At 51.3% G+C, this 27,774-nt stretch overlaps 9 protein-coding genes across 9 annotated transcripts; 3 read left to right on the top strand and 6 right to left on the bottom strand.

Annotated features, from left to right (window-relative positions):
• Positions 1 to 308: 308 nt before the first annotated feature.
• QC762_510240 (uncharacterized protein) lies at positions 309 to 2,703 on the bottom strand. Its single transcript, XM_062891432.1, has 6 exons — positions 2,015 to 2,703; positions 1,723 to 1,961; positions 1,546 to 1,668; positions 770 to 1,493; positions 579 to 708; positions 309 to 521 (listed from the first exon to the last, which is right to left on the bottom strand). The coding sequence occupies exons 1-6, from the start codon at positions 2,092 to 2,094 to the stop codon at positions 342 to 344; spliced, it is 1,476 nt and encodes a 491-aa protein (XP_062742946.1). The 5' UTR covers positions 2,095 to 2,703; the 3' UTR covers positions 309 to 341.
• An 898-nt stretch (positions 2,704 to 3,601) lies between these two features.
• On the bottom strand, positions 3,602 to 4,337 carry QC762_510244 (uncharacterized protein; the record flags this gene model as incomplete). Its single annotated transcript, XM_062891433.1, has 2 exons — positions 4,044 to 4,337; positions 3,602 to 3,976 (listed from the first exon to the last, which is right to left on the bottom strand). Exons 1-2 carry the CDS (start codon positions 4,104 to 4,106, stop codon positions 3,602 to 3,604), a joined length of 438 nt encoding a protein of 145 aa, XP_062742945.1. The 5' UTR covers positions 4,107 to 4,337.
• A 375-nt stretch (positions 4,338 to 4,712) lies between these two features.
• Positions 4,713 to 6,121, top strand: QC762_510247 (uncharacterized protein). Its single transcript, XM_062891434.1, has 2 exons — positions 4,713 to 5,442; positions 5,509 to 6,121. Exons 1-2 carry the CDS (start codon positions 5,128 to 5,130, stop codon positions 6,067 to 6,069), a joined length of 876 nt encoding a protein of 291 aa, XP_062742944.1. The 5' UTR covers positions 4,713 to 5,127; the 3' UTR covers positions 6,070 to 6,121.
• A 40-nt stretch (positions 6,122 to 6,161) lies between these two features.
• On the bottom strand, positions 6,162 to 7,482 carry QC762_510250 (uncharacterized protein; the record flags this gene model as incomplete). The annotated part of the gene is made up of 2 exons (XM_062891435.1): positions 6,162 to 7,265; positions 7,321 to 7,482. 2 exons carry the CDS (start codon positions 7,480 to 7,482, stop codon positions 6,162 to 6,164), a joined length of 1,266 nt encoding a protein of 421 aa, XP_062742943.1.
• A 154-nt stretch (positions 7,483 to 7,636) lies between these two features.
• QC762_0089050 (uncharacterized protein) lies at positions 7,637 to 8,040 on the bottom strand (the record flags this gene model as incomplete). Its single annotated transcript, XM_062884042.1, has 2 exons — positions 7,637 to 7,879; positions 8,008 to 8,040. The coding sequence occupies 2 exons, from the start codon at positions 8,038 to 8,040 to the stop codon at positions 7,637 to 7,639; spliced, it is 276 nt and encodes a 91-aa protein (XP_062742942.1).
• Positions 8,041 to 8,889: 849 nt separating this feature from the next.
• Positions 8,890 to 10,213, bottom strand: QC762_510260 (uncharacterized protein; the record flags this gene model as incomplete). Its single annotated transcript, XM_062891436.1, has 1 exon — positions 8,890 to 10,213. Exon 1 carries the CDS (start codon positions 9,832 to 9,834, stop codon positions 8,890 to 8,892), a length of 945 nt encoding a protein of 314 aa, XP_062742941.1. The 5' UTR covers positions 9,835 to 10,213.
• Positions 10,214 to 20,121: 9,908 nt separating this feature from the next.
• On the top strand, positions 20,122 to 21,687 carry QC762_510290 (uncharacterized protein). Its single transcript, XM_062891437.1, has 4 exons — positions 20,122 to 20,377; positions 20,437 to 20,837; positions 20,891 to 21,351; positions 21,408 to 21,687. The coding sequence occupies exons 1-4, from the start codon at positions 20,295 to 20,297 to the stop codon at positions 21,534 to 21,536; spliced, it is 1,074 nt and encodes a 357-aa protein (XP_062742940.1). The 5' UTR covers positions 20,122 to 20,294; the 3' UTR covers positions 21,537 to 21,687.
• Positions 21,688 to 23,380: 1,693 nt separating this feature from the next.
• QC762_510300 (uncharacterized protein) lies at positions 23,381 to 24,376 on the top strand (the record flags this gene model as incomplete). The annotated part of the gene is made up of 1 exon (XM_062891438.1): positions 23,381 to 24,376. The coding sequence occupies one exon, from the start codon at positions 23,381 to 23,383 to the stop codon at positions 24,374 to 24,376; it is 996 nt and encodes a 331-aa protein (XP_062742939.1).
• A 101-nt stretch (positions 24,377 to 24,477) lies between these two features.
• On the bottom strand, positions 24,478 to 25,966 carry SUB2_3 (Suppressor of the cold-sensitive snRNP biogenesis mutant brr1-1; the record flags this gene model as incomplete). Its single annotated transcript, XM_062891439.1, has 3 exons — positions 24,478 to 25,029; positions 25,184 to 25,582; positions 25,676 to 25,966. 3 exons carry the CDS (start codon positions 25,964 to 25,966, stop codon positions 24,478 to 24,480), a joined length of 1,242 nt encoding a protein of 413 aa, XP_062742938.1.
• Between the last annotated feature and the right edge of the window lie 1,808 nt (positions 25,967 to 27,774).

Genomic DNA, 27,774 nt, shown 5'->3' with positions numbered 1-27,774 from the left:
ACCTTGGCCACTCCGATCCGGTGCGGGTCCCTCCGATCCGGTGCGGGTCCGTGCGTTAACCCCAACTTAACCCTAACCTTCGGTGCACACGGCGAACGCGACATCTCCGGGCCAAAACAACGATAACGATGAAATCGGCACTCTCATGGGCACTTTTGGGGGGGTTCGACACCGAACTTTTTATGTTTGGATGTGTTTGGATGCGGTTTTGAGCCGATGTCATTTTGGTTCGAGATTGGTAATTGACATCGGCTCGTGTGTGGCCCGAGCGTTTTTTTTTTGGCGCGGGGCGCGAAATTGACATCGACTCGATGTCCTTATGGGATAGTAGTTAGTGCCCCTTACTTCTCATCGACATCCTTCCCCACTACCACATTCTCGACAGCATCAACCTCAACGTCACGCTTCCTCTCAATGTCACCGAATATTTCGTCAATCTCCTCAAGCGACTTTCCTCTTGTCTCCGGATAGGCAAGCCAAAAGACAACCGCACAAAGAGCATTGGTGAGGATAAACAGGATCTGTAGCGAGTGTCAGGCAATGGATCGGTTATGTGAAGTTATGGCGTTGACACTTACATAATATTTCCAACCCACCCTCTCAAGCGCGATAGGCGAACACTGGGTGATGATCAAGCTGATAGAGTAGTGCAGGACCTGGACGACGGCGTTTGCTTTGGCACGGAGCTCCGTGGTGAAAACTTCGGGCCTGCAAGCTCTGTCAGCTGTCTGAGCCTTCTCAGCCACAGATCTCGAAAGAAAAAACTTACGGAATGATCCAAGTCATGGGGCCCAGTAACGCCGAGTAGTTGGCTGAAACCATGAAGATGCAGGCAATCAAGCCCTTCTGGGCTGCCGCGTTGGTCGGGAAACCAGGTCTCGCAGGGTACAAGGCGGCAAGAATCGTGATGATCATGTACGACACCGACAGAAACGCCGAGCTGCTAACCAAGATCTTCTTCCTACCAACGCGGTCGACGAAGAAAAGCGAAAGAATGCACGCAACAGGGGCAACACAGCCGTACAAACCGCTCACCAGCAGCTGTTGGTCCTGGTCGAACTGCAGCGTCGCATAGATGGCGGTCTGGTAATACTGGACAAAGCTGATACCAGACAGCATGGCAGCAGCCCACACGAAGCACCCGACGAAAAGACGTTTCCGGAAAGATGGGGTGCGAACGAGATCGACCCAACCGAGGTGGTGTTGCGTGTCGACCTCCTCAGCAATACTGGTCTGGATACGGGCGAACTCGGTCCGGCACCATTCATCGTTCGTTCCGTCGTGATGCCACCGGTTGAACGTTTCCTCGGCATCTTTATAGCGGCCTTGGAGACAGAGCCATCGTGGTGACTCTCCGATGAAAAGGACGCCGACCCCGAGAACGAGCGCGGGGATGGCCTGGATGGCAAACCCGAGTCTCCATTGGTTCGCGTTGCTCCATTTGCCTTCTCCCACGCCTACCCATAAGGCTACGAAAAAGCCCCAGGCCACCACTGTTGGAAGATCAGCCGCCGGTCAGTATCTCCCATAGAGGTTGGCACTCACTCATCTGGTTCACCGCAGTGATCTTTGCGCGCTCGTGCGTCTTGGCTATTTCTGCTCCAAAAACAGGAGCAACTCCGGTAATGGTCCCGACCGCGTAGCCGACGAGAAGGCGACCGATGATCACTTGAAATACCGGCTCATCAGCGTATGTTGACATCATGAGACAAGGGAACTTACACATGGCAACATGGGCAGCGGCGGCCATGAGTGCGCCTCCAAGTACGCCCCATATACACCCAAAAGCAATGGCCTTTCGCCTACCCAACCTGTCACTTGTCACACCAACTGACGCACTGCCCAACCAAGCCCCAGCTTGGTACACAGACACGATGGCACCGCGAAGCGGCGCGTCGGGCTTGTCAAAGTATGTCACGAACGAACCCAACGCCAAACTCGGGGTGATGATTCCAGAGTCGCTGAAGGGAAGTCAGTCCGCATTACTTTAAGAGACCTAGATCATCAGACTCACTATCCATAAAGAAACCCCCCTATCCCCAAAAAGAGGGAGGCTAGGAAGGGCTTAGTTAACCACGCCGGTCTTGGCAACATGGCGAGCGGAGAAATCGTTACGGTTGGGTTGAAGAGATGGAGTCGATCCAACGAGCGAGGTTGAGTATTGAGGCACCACGAACATTATCATCTATTTCAATGTAACCTGCTCCCACTCTCAGAGTTGAACTGCCGGTGGGGAGCTGTGGGCTAGGGCGAGCTAGTGTGCGGAGAAGACCCTGGATTGTAGGTAATCCATTGCCGGATTCAGGCCTCGTGAGGTTATTCCCGGGCGGTTCGCTTCCGTGTCGGTGGTGCTGGGTACTCTTTTCCCCACGGTGTACCCTGTCCTTGGGATCCCGATCCATGCTCTGCACTTCCCTTGTTCTTGAAGATGAAATCATATCATCTCGGACCGAAGTTGGTTTGCTCACCGCTCAAACTTGTTATGGGTCAGTTCGGTCTCCAGATGTCCGTGCCGGAGAGTGCCGCCGCCGTTGCTTTGTTTGTTTGACTTGAAAATGGGACCATCAACTGTTGAGTTCGCTGGCGTTTTGGGGACCCAACAACTCGGGTTGTTTTGTTCGTCTTGTTCGTTCTTAGAAGCCATCGATCTGTGCAGCAAGCTGATATGGACTGACAGAGAAAACGTGGCACAGAGAAGTTCCGTTCCTATTGTTGGTTCATGAGTCCTGCAGCGTCCCTTGCATGTGTTCTTCAGATTTTAGGAAGCAAAGACAGGGGAGCACAGTCCATGACAATCGTTCGCTTCCTGCAACTAATGTATGGTTCCTTCAGGAAAGTGGCTTGCTGCCCCCGAGATTAGAGCGCCACACTAGCTCAGTGCCGGGTGGTCCCCGCAGCTTGGTTCAGACATCCTCGGCCCGAAACCTGGGGTCGGGTACTTACCCCCACCTAGTCACTCCTTGTTTATCTGATCGGGGAGTGTGGCCCGGTGCTATATTTGCTCTGGTGACTGAGTGTCGATTTTAAGAACGGATGAGGCAAGTATGGACTGTCAGAGAAGACACAATTCCATTGAAAAAAGGGGAGAGATCTGAGTCCAAACCAAAATCATCTTTTGCTTTTTGCACCTTGTTGCTTGCCTGCTTTATTCAGGGGTACCGGGTGAGCGTGACGAGCGAATAATCATGCTCTATACACCCAGCGGCCTATCACAAGCCATCGAGCAATGCTCCTTTCAATGAACCAACTCATATTGTCATACTAGATACAAAAGGTATTCACTGAACCAAATGCCGGGCTATGAATGCGCCTGGACCTGCCGGGTGTCTATATTCTAGAAAGTAAAAGACTCTGCTTACTCGGGAGATTTGTGCAGGCAGAAATGAGCCAAAGTGAAAGAAGTAAATTCATCTACTAGACAAAGGAAATCTTAGTAAAAAAGAGCGTAGAAATCCCACCAATATATACATACTCCCAAGATCCAAACAGCACTAGAATATCTATAACAAGGCCGAAGGCTGAGTCCCGAGCTCTCACAAAGGCATACTGACTACCAGCCTACTTAGGCAGGTAATCATCGAATCTACCAAACATCCAAATATCACGGTACCGCCTTCGCCACATAAGTCGCCTTGGAAAATTCCTCAAACTTCGAGCCATTCTTTGGAGGTTTGTTGGGATCGTGGTAAATCACATCAACCACGGCTCTATTCGTGTCGTTGTAGACTGCCCGGTGTGCTCCAGGCTTAGTCCCTGGTACATATGGAGTCAAACTCCCAGGTTCGATTGGAGTGTGTGTAAGGGGCTTCGAAGCTGCCAAAGGAAGGCCAGCTTTGTCGCCGAAATATGATGGGTATCCCCATCCCCGTGGATGTTGTGGCTGCTCAGCGGCGACCTGCGCCCTGACATCCCTAGCATAATGCCATGACTTGGAATTTGGATCGTTCTTGTTAGCCACTACGCCATCGCAGTCGTACTTTATTCCAGTTAGCCTTTAGCATGAAGGGAAACTCTTCGCGATGCTGCGAACGGGGGGTTTTTACATAGGATGAGTCCGTTGGACTGCGTCTCGGTGCGCGTTGTGGTGGATTCGTCGAGTCCGACATGAAGGAGGGATGAATTATAGCCAAGGTAAGGAGGAGATCTAAACTAAAGACTCAAAGCAAGTGATGGCTTCCACAGTTTACCATGATTTATGTGCAAACGGAGACTAGAGATTGGAAATATCAACCAAGGATATGAGGACGAACGTCTCTATTTATTGTCCTTTACCTCAGTGAGGCTTTACATACAACCTGGACACTGCAGCACATGATGACTGGGCTGGTGCCCTCAGCGCCGGTCAGATGGTCCACCAGTAAAGCTGTATGCTCAGTTGATGAGTACGTATCTGTTCCACGTGAGTTTCATTCATCAGACATGATTCATTGAATGAAGGCCATTGTGAACAAAGAAAGTGTTGCGGATAGCACCAGATGGCCAGTGGCTTTGTATTCAAGGGGGTATTTATGCGCCAAGCCTCACAAGGCTTGTTACAGGTAGGTGAGTTGTTGGTGTGCTTGCCCTTACCACCCAGTTGCTGCTACGAGTCCCGGTCTAGGCTAAGTGATGCGGGTGGTTCAACCAAAGCAAGTCTCGCCCTGAGGCGGGTCAAAATCAACTCAATTCACATATAGCAGTCGGTGTGGTTGCACGGCGTTGTTCCAAGCCCTTTGATCTGAAGATGGGACGAAAATGCGACCTGTTCTTTGTTCCAGCAGGCAGGCGGCGTCAAACCACAGGGTGGGGCCACGGCTCAATCAGCAAGTTCAATCTACTTGCCCTATACGTAGCACCATGACCTGCTGGCGAGTTAGAAGGCCTGTCAATTGGACCAGTAACAACAGCTTATCAAACGCCGTTCTTGGACGTAGTCTGTTCGGTCCCCAGCTCACAGCGGCCTGGCTTTATCGGCAACTGCTGTTTCCGTCTTTCCCATGGCACCCACCATTACTTCCTCCTTCTTCCCCCCTTTTCCCCCACATCCTCGTTCTCCATCTCCACAACACACACTACTTTCTCTTGCCAGTCAATTTTGTCCGACAAACTACCATATACTCACATCTTCTTCTCGCACATTGAACCACGATGCCAAACATAGATCTCCAGGTTCTAAAGGAACCCAGCATGCCCCAGGGCGAAGCAGATGTTCTCGACACACTGGCCAAAGCATTAAACTCCAGCGATGATTCTGCAGTCGTCGCGGTCAACCTGGAAGACGAGCTACGACAGTTAATTGCCTCAAGCAAGTCAACAAAGGCTGCAGACACCCTGCTTTGGAATCTGTGGGTGATGCTGTTTGAGGTGGTGAGAATCGTGCCCATCGAACATCCATGGCACGCCGCGCTCGCCGCTGGCATGAACAACTTGCGCTCGAGAGGCGGGCTTGTGGTTGAACTCGAGGTGAGCGGAAACTTGTTCATTACCATCGCATCAGCAGGATATCTGACAGCTTTCTTTTCCATCTAGGATTGCACGCTGAACTGGGCGGACCTGCCCGATCTGAGCATGTATGTCTTTGACAAGTGGTTTGACCCTACCGAGTTGGACGACTACACCTCGGAGGACATAGACGCCTGGAAACGCTGGAACTCATTTGCGTCACAGCTCCTGAATGAAGAGTACATGAACTGGATTATTTTTCCCTACTGGGAATTACGCTCGGCGCTGGAATTTCCCCCGCCGGAGGACCCAACTATATTTGAGTGCAGACTTTGGGTAGCAACTCAGTGGTTGACCCAATGCGCCGAACTTGTGTACAACGAGATGACTTGTGGGGTAGACTTGGAGGAGAAAACAAAGTCGGCAATCAAGCCCGGCCCGCTGTGCGAGGGTGTCTACCCGCGCAGTCTGCAGCGGTGGGAGTTTTGGCGGGGAAGACTTGAAGCGCTGGCGGGAGAGAAGGGTCTGGGGAAGGAGACGGATTCGGGGGATGGCGGTGCAGGGCGGACCATCCCCAGTGCATCGTTATCCCGAATTCAACAGGCGATCAATACTATGGACGTTGCGAGCAACAACGCCCGAGTCTAGTTAGACACGCTTCTTGTATTACTACTTCCTTTCCAATACTAGATGTTACACTCACTGCAACCAGGTATCAAGATTCGCCCCTGTCTCTCCGCCTATAGAGCAACCAACCCCCCAACCCCAACCACAACCCCCATACCCACCCCAACCAACCCCGTACACCTCGCCCCCAACCCCCCATTCGTGAAAGTAGGCCCCACCCCTCCCTGATTAACAACAACACTCCTCGTCACACTAACCGTCGAGTCGGTCCTCGTAACCGTCTCCGTCACAGGACAAGAAACCGTACAAGGCAAGAACTCCGTCCACGGCGTCGGCGCCCCCGTCCCCGTCACCGTCTCCGTACCCACCACCCTGAAAGCCGGACTCTGCACCACAGCCTCTACATCCGGCCCCTTGGTCCCATTATTCCCCCCTTTCGGATTCAACACATTATCCACTAAATGCACCGCCCCATTCGCAACAAGAATATCAGCCTGCAAAACTTGCGCAGCATCAACAAATATAAAATTGCTGTGCCTCAGTACACGAATCGAGTGCTTATCCTCCGCAGTAACAAGACTAGACTCGTTCCGCAGTTCCCATATCTGAGACACTTGCCCGGGAACTATGTGATACCGGAGCACAGATTTAAGCTCGTCTTTTGACAGGGCAGGGAGTGTGCTCGCCAGTTTTTGAAAGGCAGCGTTGGTGGGGGCAAAGATTGTGACCTCTTTGGCCGGGAGGATGACCTCGTCGTAGAGACCGGTTGCAAAGAGGGCGCCGAGAAAGGAGGTCATGTCATGGTAGGCGTTGCGGGCTGTGGACTCGAGCCCTTCGGGGACGCGCATGACCGAGTCGGTTACCTGGATGAGGCCCTTGTCCCATTCAACGTCTTCCACGACGACGGTGCCGCGGTTGGCGAAGCCAGATGTCAAGACGACCTCCCCGCCGGGTTGCTTGGTCAGGATGATGCGTTGGCCGCCTTTCATGGGGGAGAATTTTGGGTCGGTCAGGAGCGTGGGTGCCCAGATCGAGTCGCCTTTGATGATGGAGGGCATAGAGACTATCGAGGTTATGACGTGGTATTTCAGGACGGCCTCGACGTGGGTTTTGTTTTCGCGCCATTCGTCATAATTGCCGAGTTTGTCGAAGGCATCGTCGTTGGGGGCGGCGATGGTGACGCCTGAAGGGAGGTTGGCGAAGATGTCGGGGTGGTCCTGATGAGATTGATCAGTGGTGACATTTGAGGATGGAGAGCAAATCTAGGCACACCTTGACTAGCTCACGAAACGTGGTGAGATTTGTTTGTCCAGCGAGGGCACTGTCCAAGTCCGCTGCTCTGACGCCCGACACAGATCCCAAGACAGATATGATGGCGAGAATGGCGGTTGGAAGGCGTGATGCCGACCGGAATGATGACAGTCCAAGGACCATCTTGTAAATAGATGCAACTAGCAATGGGAAAATACGTTAATTGCCAATGTCACAAAAGGAAACAATAGCACAAAGTCAATTGTCATCACCACACGTGGATGATGTGGAAGAGAGAGTCCGGACTCCAACACGGAGGCGGACACGAGGTGGCATTTTAGCTGCCGCCATCTACGCCCTCCCCCAACGCCATCCATGCCACCTTACCCACACCAAATTCATGATGAAATTTGAGCTCTGGACATTTCGGGACACGCGCGACGTTGTCTTCGCTAGCGACCTTCCCCGCGATTGGGCGTTCCTGCTGGCGAGCCACGACCCTGGGGCAATCTGGACCCCTGTTTCCCGATGCACCGGTGCAGGCTGAGCCGCTCGGCGGCAGGTGCTCATTGGTCTTGATCTGGGCGTGTCAGCAACAATTCTTTCCGTCGGGGTGTCATGGCGACAACCTGGAAATGTATTGTTTTCAGGCATCGCTCAACCTTGGAGCGGAGGGTCGTACTTTAGCGTGGGAAGCCGCTGACCGACGTGGTTCCTCCCAGAACCTAAATTCGACACCATGATATCCACCAGCTGGGTCCGGGGATCGGCCCCCTCATTTGGTCTTGGGATATCAAGACTGGGCAGGCGGGTTGGAATAAGAAGCACCAGGAGCTGGTCGACGGTGCATCTCTTTGGAAGGAAGGGCTCCAGAAGCATACACGGACCCTGTGTCTTCAGCTACCAATCTGTGCCTTGACTGCCCTGGTGAGACGACATGGCAGGATCTCATCAGCCATGCCGCCCAATTGCATGCAATGAGGCTTGGTTTAGCGTGAAGCATGTGCCACTGAGCAACCACCCAAAACGGACTTTGCTGGTGGGGTTGGCATCGGGCTGGCTACGAATAGTTAATGTTTAAAGAAAAAGAATTTCTCTGAATTGAGTGCAGAATTAAAGGTGAAGCGTTAGCATTTCAGATGTAATCTCGTTCCCTTATTTGTCTGAGCTTTACCTTTTAACTTTAAGGCTGGGACTGTTGAACAAACCTGATCCCTTGGTGATTCTAGAGTGGATGGCACTTAACTCTTCAATCTCACACTGACTAAATATTATATGCTAGAGATATATATATGCATACCTCATTGGTGCAATAAAAAGCCTCGCGATAAATCAGGCACTGGACGCTATGTGGCCGTGGACAAAGAATTAGTTACCGCAATATGGTGACAAGCTCACCCCGAAATATGGTTATGAGGCATGACTGTTGAGATCTTCCTCGAACAATAGTCAATTAGGCCTATTTTCCGGTTCAAAACATGCAAGTCAACAGTTATAACACGTTATGCGCCCATTATGTTGTCAGCGACAGACACCAATCCCTTGACGAAAACGCTCAATGCCATTAAACTCCCTATCCAACCCCACCCCTCAGCTCTCAGTCAAGTTATAAATCTTCTGAATATCCTTCAACATGCCCTCAAAATCAATCTGCAAATCCCTCAACAACCCATCATTAAACCCGAACACCCATCCATGCACAATCGGAAAGCTATTCTCGGCATAACTTTGCTGCACCCCCGCCGTCTTGACCACATTCTTGCACTGTTCAATCACATTCAGCTCCACCAACCGGTTATACCTCTCCTCCTCGTTCGCAATCGCATCCAGCTCCTTCTCATGCAGCCTGTACACATCTCTGATATTTCTCAACCAGGGGTTCAAAATCCCCAGATCCTTGGCCGACATGGCAGCCTTTACACCACCGCAGCCATAGTGCCCGCACACAACAATGTGCTTCACCTTCAAATGGCGGACGGCGTAGTTGATGACGGCCATGACGTTAAGATCGGTGTTGCAGACCAGGTTGGCGATGTTGCGGTGGACAAACGCGTCGCCGGGTTCGAGGCCAGTGATTTGCTCGGCGGGAATGCGGGAATCGGAACATCCTATCCAGAGGTACTCTGGTGTTTGGCCGGCGGAGAGGTTGGCGAAGAAGTCGGGGTCGGCCTTCTTCTTCTCGGCGGCCCAGGCACGGTTGTGCTCGAACACGCGGTCGTGGGTTTGGCGGAGGTAGCGGCTGATGTCCTTTTCGGCCATGGCGCGCCAGGTGGATTTGTCCGATGAGGGGTTGGCGTTGGGGAGTTTGGACTTTGGGTTTGATGATGATGACGAAGAGTGGGAGTCAGAGGAGCAATGACGCAGGAGGGAAGGGGTTGTGGCTGTTGGTGTGGGGAAGCGCAACGGTCCGGACCTGACAAGAGGAGAAGAGAGAAAAGAGGAGGAAGGGGAGCTAGAACTGGAGATAAAAGCGCGTCGGATAGCGGCGGAGGTTGGATGCTGCAAGAGCGACGTGGTGACACGTGAGTTGAGCATGACCAAGGTTTCTGGGCGGGTTGTCCGGTGTTTTTTTTTTTTTTTTTCCTCTGGTCTTCCCCTCTTTCCGTCCTTTCTCCCCTCACTTGTCCGGCGGCCGATGGAATGTTGAGCGAGACTAAAAATGCGGTGTGGGTGGGCTCCGTCAGCCTCTAATTCTCATTTTTTTTGGGGCTGGGAATTGGTCCCATTCTGTGACGTAGGGAAGCGGAGTTGTGCATCTCTTCATGCAGATGAGAGAAATGTTGTGATGTTTTTGATAGGAGCCCTAACCCTGTTTGCGATCCGGCGGAGTGGGGGCGTGGAGATCGGATATTGAAGGGATCGACGATCGTGAGCTTGGCGGGAGCTGCAATTCCCTCAACATTTTTGGTCAAGAAGATGGCATTTGTCCATGAATTTGCAAGCTCTTTGGGACATTTTGATCCGAAATCGCATGTCTCAGCACCTTGGCATTAGTTGACTTGTGCTAACGTACTGCACTCGACCTGCCAGAACGGGCTTTTTCGGCTGTCAGAATGGATCTGCCAGTGTTGCTAGGCCCGGCAATTGGCGAGTTTTCCCCGCAACCCAGTCCGACCTTGTTTCAACGTCGGTGATAGAAACTTTGTTCACACGACGTGCCAAATCCAAGATTACTTGTTAGGCCTTCAAAATCGGCACTTTGACCAGGCTGCCACCTAGTCAGGTTCCTTAATTCGCAAATTCCGGTTGATTCCCAAAGTGTGATTTTTGGCCGCTAACCCTAACCCGGATTTAACGCACATACCACATTTGCAGCTAAAAGGACATTTTACGAAACAACCAGAATTTACGAATCAAGGAACCGAACCATAGTAGAAGCCATGGTCAGTGCCGATTTTAAAGGCCTAACAAGTAGACAGCTCGAAGCCAGATATTTCGTAATGGTTTTCTTGAAATCACAAAGTTGATAAACCTCTGCTTGTTTACCTATCTATTCCCATTGAATTAGGTAATTGCGGGGGAGAATTCAAGCGGTCTCTTCAGTTTATTATCGGATAGCCAAAAGCCTGCTCCGTCACGTTGACCCAAAGCATTACGACAGCCTCTTGCTGGAGACGGAAAGATGATAGAGCTTTGTTAACATGAAGCATGGATTGAAACCGAAAAACTATTTGTTATATAAAGTGCTCTCGATAACGGACCATTACCCTCTCTGTCACTCCTTGAAAGTAAGACAGCAGACGCTCATAATACTGTCCATCTTTCTCCCATGACAGGGCATGGAAACCACCCGATCGACCCTGATTAACCAGAACGCCTAGGGTTTCTTCTCTCTCTTTCCGCTCTCGCCCTTCCCCTTCTCCTCCTTGTTATCCCTCTCCGGCTTTTGGCTTGTCGAGGTTAAGCTAGCAGGAATGGCTAATCGGGCAGTGATGGTGGGAGCCTCGTTCAAGTAAGAGTCCAGCATGGATCGGACAATCATATCTGAGGTAGTTCTGTATACCAGTATCAGTAAGCAACAGCACATATGCTGGCAAAGTCGTTGTTGGCGTGGCGATATACTCACGCAACGGCAGTCGAAACCTGCGAGGAGTTGGAGATTGTCGACATGATGCTGGCGACGAGGGACACCTTCAAAAACAGATAGTATCTGGGATCTTCCGGGAACGGTTTTCAGTGTTTATTTTATAATGGAGCACAAGATTGCATTTGTTTGTAAGAGCAGATTGGCAGGAATGCATGGCCTTTTTGTATCTCGAACTCGCTCGAAACCTCTCTTCCCATCAAAGGTATTGACCATGTTGAGGCAGGACAATGGGCACTCGCACATGGCCGTCACCTCGATTTGTGAGAGCACACCTGTGTCGGTCTTGATTAGGTGCTTGGTTGACTTGACTGGATATGAGTTGTACTTGGCACCACTGACCGGTCACGCACTTGCAGCTCATCAGCACAAATGTGCTGAGCAGTTTGTGCCGTCCTGCACACATGCAGCCACATGCGCACACCAGACCAATCAACACTAATGTGCTGGAGAGGTGTGTGTTGCATGAGACCTTGTACGGGGTTTAAACCACCCTTTCCTACAGACCTTGGGGTGGGTTAGCACAAGCAAACTTCTTCATTCTCCTTCCTCAAACACAGCAACAAGAGGTCAGTGACATTATACTCCAGTATCGTGGAATTTGACCTACTTCATGTAAGCCTCTCAGTTTCATTGCCTACCATATGGTACTTCCTTGCCAAGTCATAGATCTTTGCAAGAGTGAGCTGTCTCAATCACACATTATCTGCTTACCCACCGATCCATTTTTTAATGATGCCACGGGCAAGTTCTTTTCAATGGGCCCGCAAACATGTCGACAGAACTTCAGTCTTCGCTGGAGTGAGCTGATTTCATTACCAAACTTTAATGTTCTGCACAGTGTCCGGCCCCTGTCGCTTCAGATTGGTTGTTTCTGGATGCATCAGCATTGTAACGACAGCCACAACCCACAAGTCCACTGCAACATACACCTCAGGATTCAGTGGGTGAGTAGGAAGCGATTCAACATTGGCGCCAGGCTACATTACTCACACATACCAAAATTCTAAAACCAATGGCTGATGACATAGCCCTTTCGACTGTTTCGAGACGTGTGTTTGTCGCCCCAGACGTCTCAATTGATCCCCCAAAACCACGCCAAAGCCAAAGACGCCAGCAAGTGGAGGATAACAAGATGTTCGCTTGCCCCTTTGGTATACATGATCCGATCAAGTATAAAGATTGCTTCAGGTTGTGTTTGCGGGGAGTTCAGCAAGTCAAGCAGCACATCCTACGAACTGAGCACCTCCGCCATTTCGCCACTCCACGGCACTTGAAGCAGTTCAAGCAGAGGCAAAAGGGGAACACCTCAGAAGCAAGGTAGTTTGCGGTTTGGGATGTCTTATTCGACGGCAAGAATCGTCCAAGATCCCCTTACGTTGCGACACAGCTCTCAGCAGACTTACATAGTTACACTTCCTTTTTTAAAATCCAAGGGAAAGGTCGACTAGCTGCCGCACTACACAAACATTTTCCAGGAATCCAAAGGGAATATCTCGATCAGGCCATGGATTGTGAATTTTCAGACACCCTTGACTTGGTTGCAAACGACTGGGCAGTGGAGCACAAGGCTATGCATACGGAGGTTGGGACAAAAAACAGCATTAGCCTGCAACTGCGCCCCCCTACCGTCACCAGCTCTGCAGCCCCGGCTGCTTCGAACATGACGGCATTCATGAAATCGGAGGGCACAAAGTGTGAGCTTGCTCATAGCCCAGCCATGAAGCAAGCCACCGGGGTTGGCCGAGTGACACTTCTAATGTCGCACAAGCCGAGTTTGCTTCAGAACTCAAGCTTCTCCTTCTCCCACAGCACGTCAGCCCGTCGGATTCTCTGGTGGTGGAAGGCATTTCTACCGCATCACCAGCGTTTGGTACAGTCGACCCATACCTCCTTCCACATTTCCCATTGTCAAACCAGAATTTACTTTTCTAACGTTCACCGAAGGCTTGACGGGCGACTTAACACCAGCTCCTGATCTTGCATCTGTAATGTTTTCCCATTCAACGGGTGACCTGGGGACCGCATATGATCAGAGTGGTGTCAGCAGTTTTATCGATTATACCTCCAGTTTCGGTTTCATGCCGCCCACCCTTCATCAACAACCATCGTTTATGACGCCTAGCGTCTCCTTCCCCCAGGTGTTTGATGGTACTGCAGGCTTCATGCAGCTTCAGCAGCCAGGGCCATCCGAAGGTCTTGATGCTTTGCCTTATCGCAACCAAAGCAGCGTTGGTTTTTTCCAAGCTGCCTCATTTTCTGCGCCCAACAACTCGAGCTTCTCATTGTCTCACCCCTCCCTTCATCAAACCACTTATTCACAGACCGGCCAGTATACAGGAGACTATGCATATGCCTGCTGGATGTGTTGGCTGTCAAGATCACTTGACGGTTCCAACATATGAACCGACAATGCCGTTCCAGTTCATTCAGCGTCAAGGGCGCGTCGTTCATGTGATGGAGGAGGAAGAGAGCGGGCAATCTAGGTACCTTACCTGGTAGGATGGCAAAGTTCATGAAGCGGTTAAGGTTTGATAGGAAAAATACATAGGTAGTTGGTCCATGCAATTTGTAGTCGATACCTAACCTGTGTGAAAGTGCGATGTTACTTAGATTTGCACGCTCTGGTCGCCCTGGTCTCTTCTTGTGCAGTTATGATGGCTGCCTCAGAAATAGCTCTGCCTTGCGTGTTTGATGAGTGTAAGCCTGCTTAAGTGCGCCACATGAAGGTCATTGGTGTAAAAGCTTTATTACATGGCAGTCACACGGCTACACGTGACCATGCATGCATCTGCACGCCGAAGTAAACGAGCGTAGCATGGGCGGTGGCTGAGCACAAGTTTGTGCCGCTTTATCTGCGTGACCCAGGCATCGAAGACTACTTTGACAATTTTTGATTGGTCTACCCAACGGGATCGGGGGATTTGGGCACGGGCTATATCACACCAGATGTTTTGCCCCGCACTCGACGACATCCCAACATTCACCCCTCGCGACTCCAGCCTGGCCACCTTCCAGATGTGGACGCGTTGAGTAACAGTCTTTCGGCGATATAACATGAGGGCACAGTACTCATATTCCTCTTGTCTTGACGTGCCTGCTATCACTCCATGATGGTACCAACAACCTACATGGCGGTTGTGAGACCAGCTCATCCGCGCGCTCTTGAAAGTTCCACCTCCAGTAACTGGCAAGAAACACGCGATGAGAGCGGTCAACCACATCTGAAACGCAGCGGGGTGAGTTTTACAGCGGTCCATCATACAAACTAGCGCGATCTCGAAGTGGAGCACTGACTGTTTACCATAACGAGCAGATGAAGAGAACCATTGTTGAAAGCCCAACGCAACCCCAGGAACCAAGCTGTGGAGTAAACCTCAAACTGGGGCAAACGTGGCACAGTCGGTTACGCGTCTACTCAGGCCCCAGTTACAGTCGCGTTCCGTGGAGTCATCATCGAGCTATTACATTGCATCCTCAAATTGGTTCCGGATATCGTGAGTCGACCCTGCTGCTCGGCATACTAAATCTGGCATCCATGATTCAGGGCTGGGTTGTTGATGGAGACAAAAGCCTCCTACGTGAAAGGCTGAAAGAGTCTCTCGTTACCTATGGCAAATTAACCACCTGCCTTCTCGGTTTCCTGAAAACGAATATAATCCTCAATTCGGAGCTCAATGCATGTCTGGCACAAGTTTGCAGGAGTCTAACCGCAGCAATGTTCAACATGATCAATGAAATAATAGTCCTTGATGTGATGTCATACATGCTGGATCGTTTTGGAGATTCATTTTTATTAGTGGTGGCTGAGTCGGTTCGAGGGGTTCTTTTTGGCCGTGGGAAAGGATATTCAAGGGGCTGCTTGGACTGGAATCCAATGAAAGTTAATGAATCACTGCAAAAGTAAGCATTGCGTTACCAGTCTCGGATTCTTTTTTATTTTGGAATGAGGCTAATTTACTTATTCTTCAGATTAACCACCTCCGACATTATGGGGCGGTTTCCTCATTCTTTTACGGCCCTCGTCTTTCCTGAACGTATCGACAACACAACCAGCACACGGAATGGGGAGATCGTGCCGAAATCGATAGCGGCAGGCGAGTACACAATTGCCCTGTCGGTACGACAACTTGAAGTCGACAAGAAGGATCGTAATCATCCGCTCTATCAGGACACCATCGCTCATATCGAAGACTTCGACAGCCCTGTCATTCAACTTTACCTCGGTCCCCTGAAAGCTGTGGGAGTGAAATTGCGTAAAGAGGAGGATCATCCTTGGCTGAGGAAGCAGGAATGGACAATGATCACTGTTCCAATCACGGACCGTGAAGAGGACCTTGTCATGGCGTTGGGCAGCCTGACTCGCAGCCAGCATTACCTTGGGCAACCTAAGCTTAGAGAGATGCAAAGGTGCAAAACAAACCGGGTAGCGCGTTTGTTAACAAGATGCCGTCGTTGGAGGGCAACGCCAGCTGAGAGCCAAGCCTGGCAACCCAATTTCATCGATTTGACGAAGATCATCAAATCCTCGACGATCCAAGTGGGCCAGGGAGACCTTGGCGACATACAGCAAGGCATAAGTAAGACCTGCAACCTCGCGTTTTGGCTTGTTGGCTGTTGCTCAGGCGACGTTGTTACCAAAAGCAAGCAAATGGGGGAATTGCCCGCTATCGGTACGCCAAAGCGCTGTTGCTACCATTCGGATGCTTGTAGTGCCGAAATTGAGGTTCTTGAAGTTGCAAAGCAAGATGGCTTATACCTTATACGGCGGTGGAACACCCGTCGGCAGTTTTTCAGCAATCAGGAGCCCGAAGACATCATAATGCAAAGGCCTTGGAAAAAGTTTCAGCCATCTGCAACCAATTCAGTTCGTCCATTTTGCAATATTGGGTCTCGCATGCATAATGGGAAAAGGGTTGGAATTCGGCCGGATAACTGGGAAGAGTTTGTACAGTGTCCTTGCATGGGAGGTGGCGGCATGACTATTCCTGACGGTCCTTCACCGTCATGCATTTTGTCGGAAAGTCATGATACATGTCGCGAATGGATCAACAGCTCTTCGCGTCAGATTCATCAAAGGAGGAAATGTCAAGTGTGTTGGACCTTGTGGGCAAGTGGCGATAAAAACTTGAAAGCCACTAGCCTAGGCCTATTTCATCGACTGTGCGAGGTTGGTCTGCATCAGGACGTCGACGCAGCAATCGGAAGTAACATAGCCCGGCCAGCTAGTTTTGCTCTACTCAAGGCTGGCCACCTAAGCCACAAAATGGGGCTTAAGTCAGAGTCAAGGCTAAGGAATAACAAGCAGGTGCCGGGTTTCAAAGCAGAAGCCGAGGGAAGCATCGCAGGGAATGATTGCTTAGTCCGAAACGCCTTTGGGAGGAATTGGTCATCTTTCCTTGATGACAGCTCGGTCCTGCAGTTGGGAATTCTTGGTCTGGCACAAATCAATCGCTCAATAGTATACTACATGGAGGATGGTTTCAGACATACAGGGCCCCAACCCGATGGAGATACCACCGGCGCTGCGTCTCCATACCAGTCGCCAAAGCTGCGGTCGACTGCTGTTGCCAATAAACAGCCTTTTAGTGGCGGAAGGGGCAAAAGATCGGACATGGACGAAGACGATGACGAAGAGGGGATGGAGCACAACAGACCTCGTAAACGACCTGCTATTGGCGTTTCAAATCCTGAGCGCACTGGTCGACTGGCGTGCCACTTCTGGAAGTTCAATCCAGTGCAGCATAGAAAATGTTTTCCACTCAATCTTCAGAATGTTTCTCGGATTAAACAACACCTCCGAAGAGCGCACTACCACGAATTCTACTGCGACTTTTGCAACACCACATTTCCTTCTGAGGAGGCTTTAATCGAACATGTCAAGGAGCGACGTTGCGAATATCAAGTGCATCAGCGCGGCTTCCTGACCCATTCTCAAATGAACAGATTATCAAAAAAGTCCAAAGCTGTTTCGGAGATGGAAAAATGGTACGATGTCTGGGCTATTCTATTCCCAACTCACAGCAGGCCAGACTCACCATATGTTGATCGCGCCTTGTCTGAGGACGTCAGTGGTTTCGTTGAGTTTGTGAGGAATCGAGGCCCAAGTCTAATCTCAAACAAACTGCAAGGTCTTACACATGATGCAATCTCTTCATCGGGCGAGGAAGGTTCAAATCTCGAGCGGGCAATCTCTGAAGGGTTAAGCTCTCTTTTGGATGCATGGATGAATACAATAACCGAGACCTCACCTTCACCTGGGTTGGCGTTCGAATCAGAGTTCATTGCAACCCACTCTGAAGATAGTGTCAGCATACCAGGCAACGGAAGGGCTAAATCTGTGGTGCCTGAGCAAAGTTCCTGGCCATCAGTCTTGAGGTCCAGTTCAGGATCAGACATACACACTCCCTCCGCACAGGGATTTAGCCCGGGACCAATTGAAAGTGCCCCAGAATCATACTAAACAAAATGGCGGCATTTGTGACCATAATAATTTACATTCTAAGTGTTAGTGTGGGGGTGCTTGTAATACATAAACGAGGGGTGTATCTTGCATCTTCTCGTTATCTTAAAGGCACTGATTTCGGGGAATATGCTCACATACGTTAGGATTAGGCGTGGATGGATTGGTTTTACTGCGGCAAGGTTTGCTAGTCCAAGAATGCTCTATTCTACAAGGTTCCCGGTGTGTTAAATTCCCAGAGCAAGCTTTCCCATAGGGATATAGTTTCAATTAGGATTGATTTACGTATAGCAGTCAACTGTTCGTGGTTCTACGATTTGACCTGTGTCTTTGATTTTCTTGAAGCGAATTGATGTAGCGAACGCATTGTAATTCGCAGCTCTTCTGTAGGCCCAGCAACTAACAATATAGTTTCAGCCAAGGTAGGTAAGTGATTGTATACATGAAAAGAAGCCAGGAGCCTTGGAAGTTTCCATTATTAAGTCATCTATTGGAAGTCTCCCGTTGTAACGACTGGGGATTTGTCAATGGCATTGGAGTTGGCAACCTCGATCAATCACCCGAAGGGCTGTTGGCTATGATGTGGAGGCCGATAGGCAAGTCACCTACAGGATCAGCTGTTGTTGAGATTGAGTCGACGGTATAACTCAATGCGGCCATATTTAGAGCAGGATCCATATTACAGAAGAACGAGTGCAATGTCACAGCCTCTTTGCATTGGATGGAAATTGCGCTCAACAAAACCCGACAAGGCTCTAGCTATCACATGAATGGTCGCCATGTTCGGAGAATGGAGTGAGCTTCCAAGCGACTTGTCAGCCCCATGGTGCAATGTAGACTCAAGTGATTAGCTCCGGGTCCCAAAGCCTCGAAACATCGAGTTAAGCGCCTGTCTAAGACACAGACAACAAGTATCACGTCCAGGGCCCCGAGTTCATAATCTGGCGAAATTCAGAGGTAGTACTAGGATACAATTGTTATTCAGGGGTATTGAGGGGCATTATGTATACCGTACCGAGTGTGGGCCAGGGCAATTTGACTTTGCCTATCAAATAACGTTAGATATATTTAAGTCAACAGAGTCTGCAATTAAACAGAGTCTACAGGACAGGCCCACTTTCTGACCAAAAGCTACAGTGGCCAGCCCAGTGGTCTTCCACTGAGCCGGCCTCTATTGGATTCCACTGGTGACTGGGCCCAGTGAGTGAGCCAGTAGGTGAGCCAGTGGTGAGCCAGTGGGTGGTGATGGGTGGTGGTGGTGGGTGTGGGCCGTGGAAGCGCTGCAGAAGAAGAAGGTTAATGGGTGCGCACCTGGGATCGGACGCAGGGCCTATTTAACAGCGGAAGACTTACTGGGTTGATGGACGGCTGCGAAAATTTGTTAATGTAGATGGTATTGTTAAGTACTCGAACAAACAACTCCGGAGAGCAAAACCTTTCCTTATCCTTTCCCATATTTGTGGGCCCAGGGCCAAAGCCCTGGAGCAACCTGACTGCCAATCTCACAGGAGTATTGCTCTCACATGGGTGGACGGCAGGGTCGTCCATTGAGCCACTGAAGCAGTAGCTGATTAAACGAGCCAGGCGCGAGAAATAGGGACCGTATAGGGGGGTGTACGCCAGGTGCCCCCTATATCTTAGTGACGATATGTGGGCCTGCCCTGTAGACTTTGTTGGCCTCCTGCAGACTCTGTTGGCCCACTGCAGACTCTATTTGACAAGTCAAATTCCCACTATGGTACCTTCAACCATCACTCTCCTCGTTGTATGTCCTAGGTATCTCAACAGCCAGGTCTCATAGCTACATTGTGTCCTGCATTGTTTAATAGGTCTAATATAGGTACCCTGCTACTTCTACCAATTTTACCGGACTACTTATACCTCGCGAAATCCAACGGTCCTGCATCTACACATGTTCCCTACCTACACAAGGAGACAGGTCACCTCATGTAACGAACTAAACTTGATCCAAATGCTGAAGAAGATTGTCAGGGCCAACTTCTCAATATACCTATCGCCTATATCGATTTAACCTTTTACCACGCGGACCTCAACCCATCAATCGCAAGACGTTACATTCCCTCGGAGCTAGGCTACGGGCGGATGAAGAGGTCATTAATTGACTTTATCCGGATCCGACCAAGTTGTATTGGTGCGGCTGCAATATGCTATCGACCAAGGCTTGTCGACTCCATAGTCACTCAGATCTTGTAATTATCCGGTCGCCCAGGCCATGAAATATGGAACCCTGTTTGATGAAGAACTCTTGTCTGTATCACCCATCAAGGGGTTCTTGAGTCCCCACATATCTCCGAATTCTCAGGTAAAGGCTTGCTTTTGGGTATATTAGGGCAAAGTCTCCCTCCGGGTAACCACCATGCTTTCCGGTGCACCTCCATCTTCCGCCCTATCAGTCGCTTTGCCATATAGCCAACGAAGACGGACAAGATGAGATTCCTTCCTTCTGTTGCCCTCGCCCTTGGTGGCTTTGTCACCGCCAATCCGGTGCCCGTTGACCATGAGGCTGTGGAGTAAGTACCAGTCTCGCTGCCCCTGACATGCAGAGAGAACCTAACATCCGCTGCCACAGGCTCTTCCACCGTCAAGTACGGACCCTCAACCAGGCCATGATTGCCGCCGGCCGCGAGTACATCGGTACCTCCCTCACGGTCCGCAACGACAACTCAGAGCAGAACATCATCCGCAGCGAGTTCGGCTCCATCACGCCGGAGAACGCCCAGAAGTGGGATGCCACCGAGCCTAACCGCGGGCAGTTCAACTGGGGCGCTGCCGATCAGCACATGAACTGGGCACGCCAGAACGGCAAGCACGTTCGCTGCCATACTCTTGTCTGGTACTCTCAGCTCCCTGGTTGGGTGTCCAACAGCCGCTTCAACAACGCCACCTTGATCCAGGTCATGACCAACCACATCAACCAGGTCATGGGACGGTACCGTGGGCAGTGCAACCACTGGGATGTCGTCAACGAAGGTAGATGTCTTGAGAAATTGTAAAAGCCAGTGACGATGCTGACATCTTTGAAGCTCTCAACGAGGACGGTACATACCGCGACAACGTCTTCCTCCGCACCATCGGTGAAGCATACATCCCCATGGCCTTCCGCATTGCCGCTGCCGCCGATCCTTCCGCCAAGCTGTACTACAACGACTACAACCTCGAGTACCTGGGACCCAAGGTCGAAGGTGCCGCTCGTATCGTGAGACTCTGCCAGCAGTACGGAGTCAGAATCGACGGTGTTGGTTACCAAGGCCACTTGGTCACCGAAAGCACCCCAACCCAATCCACCCCCACCCCCTCTGAGGCGGACCTTACTGCCGCCTTGAAGATCACCGCCGACCTTGGTGTTGACGTTGCCTACACTGAGATCGATATCCGCATGAGGACACCATCCAATGCTCAGAAGCTGCAGGCTTTGGCTGATGCTTATGGCCGTGTTGCCCGGTCGTGCATGAATGTTCCCCGCTGCGTTGGCATGACCATTTGGGTGCGTCCGCTTGATATGACAAGTCTGGTTTTACAGTTGCTAACAGTGAGAAATAGGGCGTCAGTGACAGGTACTCGTGGGTTCCCCAGACTTTCCAGGGTGAAGGTGACGCGCTTCTTTGGAACAACAACTACCAAAAGAAGGCGGCGTACGACTCTTTCCTGCGGGGTATTTCTGGGCAGTAAATTCGACCTTGGTTGAAAGGATTCTTGTATATAGCACCGAAGAACGGCCAGCCCGAGTCCTAGAATGGAAAACCCACACATCCCGTTGGCGCTCACTATCCATCCGACGACGCACTCGCTGCTGCTTTATAGTATGTTCAACACGTTGCTGGCCGCTTATTTCCTCAAGTTTAGGCATGTTGAAGCAGAGAGCTCGGGATAGACAGGCTACGCCGTCGCAATGCCGCCGGGCAGGAATAACTGGTTCGAGTGGATTAGGTTCCTGGATCTTGTTCTCTCTCCAAGAAAATGGTTAGTAATCAAGGAGTTGAGTGTCTTCTCCACATCATCGACCGTCAATAGCATTGCTGTGACCCTGATGGCGTTCCAAAACACTTCGCACAGAGGTGAATTGCAATCGCAAGTAATGCCCTGCCTCTCCTCGGGCATGATCAATCCAAGAAGCGCAAAGATGCTGTCCCGAGGGTCAGCGCGCTCGAAATCTTTCGCCGCGTCCATCCAGAATATCAAAGGCCATTGCAGCCCAACCGAAAACGCTTGTCTCCCTGCTAACAAGTTCATCCTCAGCGTCAACAAACCCCACAGCTCAGATTGGACGATCTGGGCTCCTGATATTCGGTCGAGCCATTCCAGATATGAACTCACAAAATGTCTGGAGCATATCTTCGTCTAGAAACTCATGCCCACACAGGAACAAAAGATTTTTCGACACGATAACTCTTGCAATATCCACATGCGCTGCCACAAAACTCTGCTGAAGAATGATCGGATGGTCGGGGGTGAGTGCTTGACCTCGGGGACTATGACCTTGCGTATGTCTCGCAACAACATATCGCTCCCATCCGCCGAGGGGCCCATCCAGGCGACTGTCCAAGCGGCATTGGAGAAGACATCGCGCATGCTGCCAACTTGCGCGGACTTTTCGACCGCATCTTGCTGATTGATACACAACGCGTCGATCCAGATTTCGGAATAGGCTAAGACGGGTACCAAGTCTCCCCGTGCCGTGGGAAGGTGTGTCAGAGCCTCATAGAGACTCTCCGTGATGAGAGCTGGCTTCCCGTTGACAATGAGAGATCTCGACAACTATCTCTCTTCGTGCGACAGAGTCTCCTCATGTATATGACAGAGCAACGTATTTCCCTTGACAATCGCCCATGGACCGCTCCGTTAGCGTGCATTCAATTTTGGGACTGGCTGTGTCGCACGGGGACTGGAATTTGAGCAGTCGAAAAGATTGTTCAAGTCTGAGAGGCTTGTATGATACTCTGCAGTTGATCGAGGATACAGCTGGTCCAGCCCACGGTTGTGGGTGTTCCAAGTGCGATCCTGGGGCCACGCCTTTGACCGCGTTGCTATCGTCCATTGGAAATCTCGTCTTGGGCAGGATTCGCCGTTGATCTGAAAATTGATCGCGGCGAGCAATCACCGGAAATAGTGGTCTGACTCGAGATTGTGGATAGCACTAGGTGCCATCGACGTATTCGTAAGTCTGAGTAGCGCCGCATGATGGAAGAGAAAAGAGCTGACAGGCTTCAGCAACGCTTCTGCCTGCCGGCAGCACAATCCTCGGCTCGGACTATTCTCTGCCCGAAAACGCAGAAGTGCGAGCACCCAATAAGACCTCGTTTTTTTGGATAGTTTCATGCATACTACAGCACTCAGGTCTAGCGCAGGCCCTCCAGTTCCATGGATGTGGCTCTAGACTATTGATTCAGACGACAGCCCCCAATGATGACATTTATTTCCGGAGCTAAAATGTCAACAATCGCGAGCATAAATAACATTATGCCATTTCCCAAAGTCAACATCCTACTTTTTACCCATCATCTTACCCACCGAAAATGAAACTCCTCCTCGCCACCCTCGCCCTCTGGGCATCCTCAGCCCTCACCCAAACACCACCCCCCAACCCCCCCATCCGCAACATCTACACCTTCCCCCCCAACCACTTTATCGAAAACATCGCGGTCCGCTCCAACTCCCGCCTCCTCCTCACCTCCATGAGCGTGCCCCATTTATACTCCATCAACCCCCTCATCCCCAACCCCGCAGCCGACATCATCCACAGCTTCGCCAACCCCAACAACGCAACCGGCATCTCGGGGATAGCCGAGATCGCCCCGGACGTCTTTGCTGTCATCGTCGCAGATTGGGACCTCTTCGCTACCCGTGCCATCCCTGGAACGCTGGCAGTCTGGACAGTAAACTTCAACAAAGCCCCCAGTCAACGCGTCAAGTTCATCACTCAAGTCACCAACACGACTATCTTTAATGGAATTGCTCGTCACCCTACCAATCCCACCTTGTTGCTCGCTGCGGACTCTGCCTTGGGAGCAGTGTGGAAAGTTAACCTTTTGACAGGTGCCCACAGCGTGGCGTTTTCGTCACCTCTTCTCACACCTACTGCCACTGCTCATTTGGGAATTAACGGTCTTAAAGCCCAGGGGCAATACCTCTACTTTACCAACTCCGCTCAGGGGTATTTGGGCAGGGTCAAGATCGGCTGGAACGGCGAGCAAGTTGGGGCCATTGAGGTTCTGTCTAGTGCTTCTGATGCGGGGGCTGATGTGGTGTATGATGATATCGCGCTTGATTTGGGACATGGTGGTAGTGGGAAGGTTTGGATTGCTTCTCATCCCGACTATGCTGTTGGTGTTACGCTCCCAGAGGGGTCGCAGTGGGTTGTGAAGAATGCCACGAAACTGTTGAACCCGACCGCGTGTGCTTTTGGGAGGGGGAGTGCAAAGGAGAGGACGACGCTTTATGTGACGAATGGGGGGGAGTTTTTACCTGACTTTACGCTGGTGAATGAGGGGGTTGTTGCGTTGGATTTGTGAGTCAATGCATTACAGATATCTAGACCAGAAACAAGCCACGCGTAAAAGAAACCTGTCTATCAACCACTCTACTACATACTGTCCGAACAGTCTCCCTCAACTCAAGCACCATTCCCGTTATAAGCCAACAAGTTAACACTCCCCCTTCCCGCCTCCTTCACCACCCCCTTAGTCCCCAACTCCCTAACCTTATCCACCACCGCCCCCACCAACCCCCCCTGACCTCCCCCCTCCAAACTCCTGAGATACAACACCAACCCCGCAACATGCGGACTAGCCATACTAGTCCCCTCCACCTCAAGATAATCACCATCATCCCAATTCCACGCGCTTCTCACCATCACCCCCGGAGCCCAGATGTCCACCCCCGGCCCCCAGTTGCTAAAGCTAGGCCTGACATTTTCCACATCCACCGCACCCACCGCCAACGCCTCAGGAGCTGAGGCCGGACTGCCCCACCCATTGTCAGAGGAACGGCCGTCGTTCCCTGCGGCGACGACGGTGAGAATACCAGCGGAGTATGCCGCTGCAATGGCGGAGTCGACGGCGTCGGATTGGGGACCGCCGAGGGAGAGGTTGATGACTGATTTGGCGGGGGTGGTGATGTTGTTTACTGCCCAGAGGTAGCCGTCGAGGACGATGGAGGTTGTCGACTGTGTGAGGTGGTGGTGTTAGCAAAGGTGGGGTAGGAAAGGGGGGGAAAGGGGTAAAGGGGGTGTCAACAAGGTCACCGCACTCCAAAAGAGGGCGTGAGAGAGCGTCACAACAAACCGGGCACCCTTGCAAAGAAAGAAAGAAATAACTTACAGAACCCCAATCAAAAACCTTCACCGCCACCACCCTCGCCTTCTTCGCAACCCCGTACATCTTCCCAGCAATCGTCCCACTGACATGCGTTCCATGTCCAATATTGTCCTCATCGCTGTCCGCGTCAGGGTAGGCGTTATACCCAAAGATGGCCCTACCCCCCTCAAACTCATTGTGGGTGGTGCGGATGCCGGTGTCGACGACGTAGGCGGTGTACCCGTCCCCGGCATCGCCACGGCTGTCGTAGATGTAGTCTGTCGAGTTGGGGGCTCGGTGGGAGATACTACCCAGCCCCCAGGGTGCGTCTTTCTGGGTGGTGAGGCCTGTTTGGCGAGGGCGGGGTTGGGAGGGGAGGTGGTAGGTTAGGTGGAAGGTTTGGTCTTGTTCTACGGAGTAGACCTGGGTGGGGATTAGTGCTATGAGAAGGTAACGGGGGTGAGAAGGTGGTGGTATGTGTTGGAAGAATGTGGATATGTGTTAAGAAGCACTGACATCAGGGTTGGCCCTGATCTGAGCTATGGTCTCCTCGTCAAAGGACCCTGCATAGCCATGGAAATCAAGGGCAGAGTAGACCTTCTCAATTCCAGATTCGTCACGGCGCGAGAGGCTCCGAGTATGCACGTCTCTCACCCAAGACAGGTGGGTCTCAAAAGAGGGTGCCACTCCCGGCCTGAGGGTGATAATATATTTTCCCGGAATGGGCACTGGTGCGTTGTCCCGTTTGGCTACCGGTAGGGCTAGGGCGATGCCCACGCATAGCAGGAGGTAGGTGATTCTGACCATGTTGTAAGATTTGTATCGCAGGTAGCTGCGCAAGATGATGTTGATGACTTCAAAACACAAAGAATGAGTGAGAAATCAGGGGCTTTTATACTTGCAAAGCTCCTTATTTCGCAGCGGTGTCGGTATGCACTCCCAAGCTCGCTGGCCTAAGCAAATGAGATCAACCATCAGTCTTCCCACCATCATCGTTTAGCATCACGTATCTCTCTTGCTTCTTCTTGTCCGGTCTGCCTTGCCGAGACAGTAAGGTATCTAACCACCCTGCAGTAGCAGCCACTGCACACCCTCTTCCTTTTCGTTCTCCTCAACTTCCCTTTCAGACGCAAGCTCACATAATTCCTGCCTGAGCACGACATAGAGTCGGTATCTTACAAGCAAATGTGGATGTTTGAAGATAAGAGCTGCAAGACGAACAGGAAGGAGGTCGTGATACCTTGGGGGGTGGCCATGGATGCACGTGAAAAATCCCCGACATGCTGAATGTGGTAAGGTTGGCCCATGCAGCCTTGATACAAGCCACAGGTCGGTGTGAGAGAAACGTCGCACGAACCATTCGTGTTAGACCCTTGGATTACTCTTCATGTGCATGAAGAACTCCGGTGCAGAGTGGACGACAGTGGCTTGGCCATTACGTTAGGTTGGACGTCTTCTCCTTAAATGCTTATGTTTTAGGTCAATAGAAATCATCTTTATTTCCCGGCGTAAGATGTTCGAGTCAACATTGTCCGTCTGATAGCAAACCCATTGTAGGGGGCTATCTTCCCTCTCAATGTACAACCTTCCGGCAGGCAGACGATCGCCTGAGTCCAAGAAAAAAAGGTAGTGAACCCAATAAAAAATCCCCCGCTTCCTCACCCTCCAATCCTGGGAACAAGTGAGATCAGATGGCCCTTAAATCACCCAAACCCGGCAGATCGCATCCCAGCATCCGGGTAGGAAGAGTCGTTGACTAATTCATTCGCCTCAAGACCAGTCGGAACATGCCCGGCTTTGCTGGTGACCGGGAAAGAGCGAGCTTGTAGATATCAACCGTGTGTCTGTTAATATCCCCACAGATGAAATGCAATATCGAGTTGCCATTGCTGTTGGCTTGTCGAGTGTCACGTCACAGCGCGGTGGCAGATACGGTAGTATTGTTGTCAGCATACGCCAACGTGAGGAAGAATCCTTCTGGTTCCAGGGCTTAGTTGCTTGGATTCATGGCGCAGGTTCGCATATGACTTGGGAAGAATGGTGGGCGAGTTATATCGCTTATCTTTGTGAGAAATGAAATCTTTTGCGAAAGGGGGGAGGGGGGTTCGACAAAGTTGGACAGTGAAGTGATAGAGTCATGATGACATCTGTGCTGGTTGGTGGCCGTGTAGGTTGACGCCTCCAAGTCCCAGGCAAATGACGGCCCCAAGCGAAACTCAAACGAAGTCTTATCTCTCCCCTGCCGCCGCGGCACTATCCCACGCTTCCACGCGACGCGTCACGAGGCCACAGACGTCGATTAATATCAAGCCGGACAATATATCCCGTTCAGAAAGGTGCGGATGCCGCCGCGATAAGAATAGAAACCGCAACAGTTCCTACAACCGCATGTGACCTTCCTTGCCGGTTTCCACGGGCGGGTAAGGGGAGCGGGAGAAGACCACGTGGGACGGATAGGTGACATGGCCCGGTTGGGACTTGTACAGCGGGTAAAATCTCTCGGTGAGGATAGGCGAAATGTTTGGCATGATAAGCGAGCTGCAAGAGATCGACCTCAATTATAAGACTCGGGCATCCTGCGAAATGCCATACGAAGGCAAGTATCCGGAACGAAG

This window comes from Podospora pseudocomata, chromosome 5 (genome assembly GCF_035222375.1).
Source record: "Podospora pseudocomata strain CBS 415.72m chromosome 5, whole genome shotgun sequence".
Lineage (NCBI taxonomy): Eukaryota > Fungi > Ascomycota > Sordariomycetes > Sordariales > Podosporaceae > Podospora > Podospora pseudocomata.
Note: the sequence above shows the minus strand (reverse complement) of the source record. Positions and strands in the feature narration are given on the sequence as shown.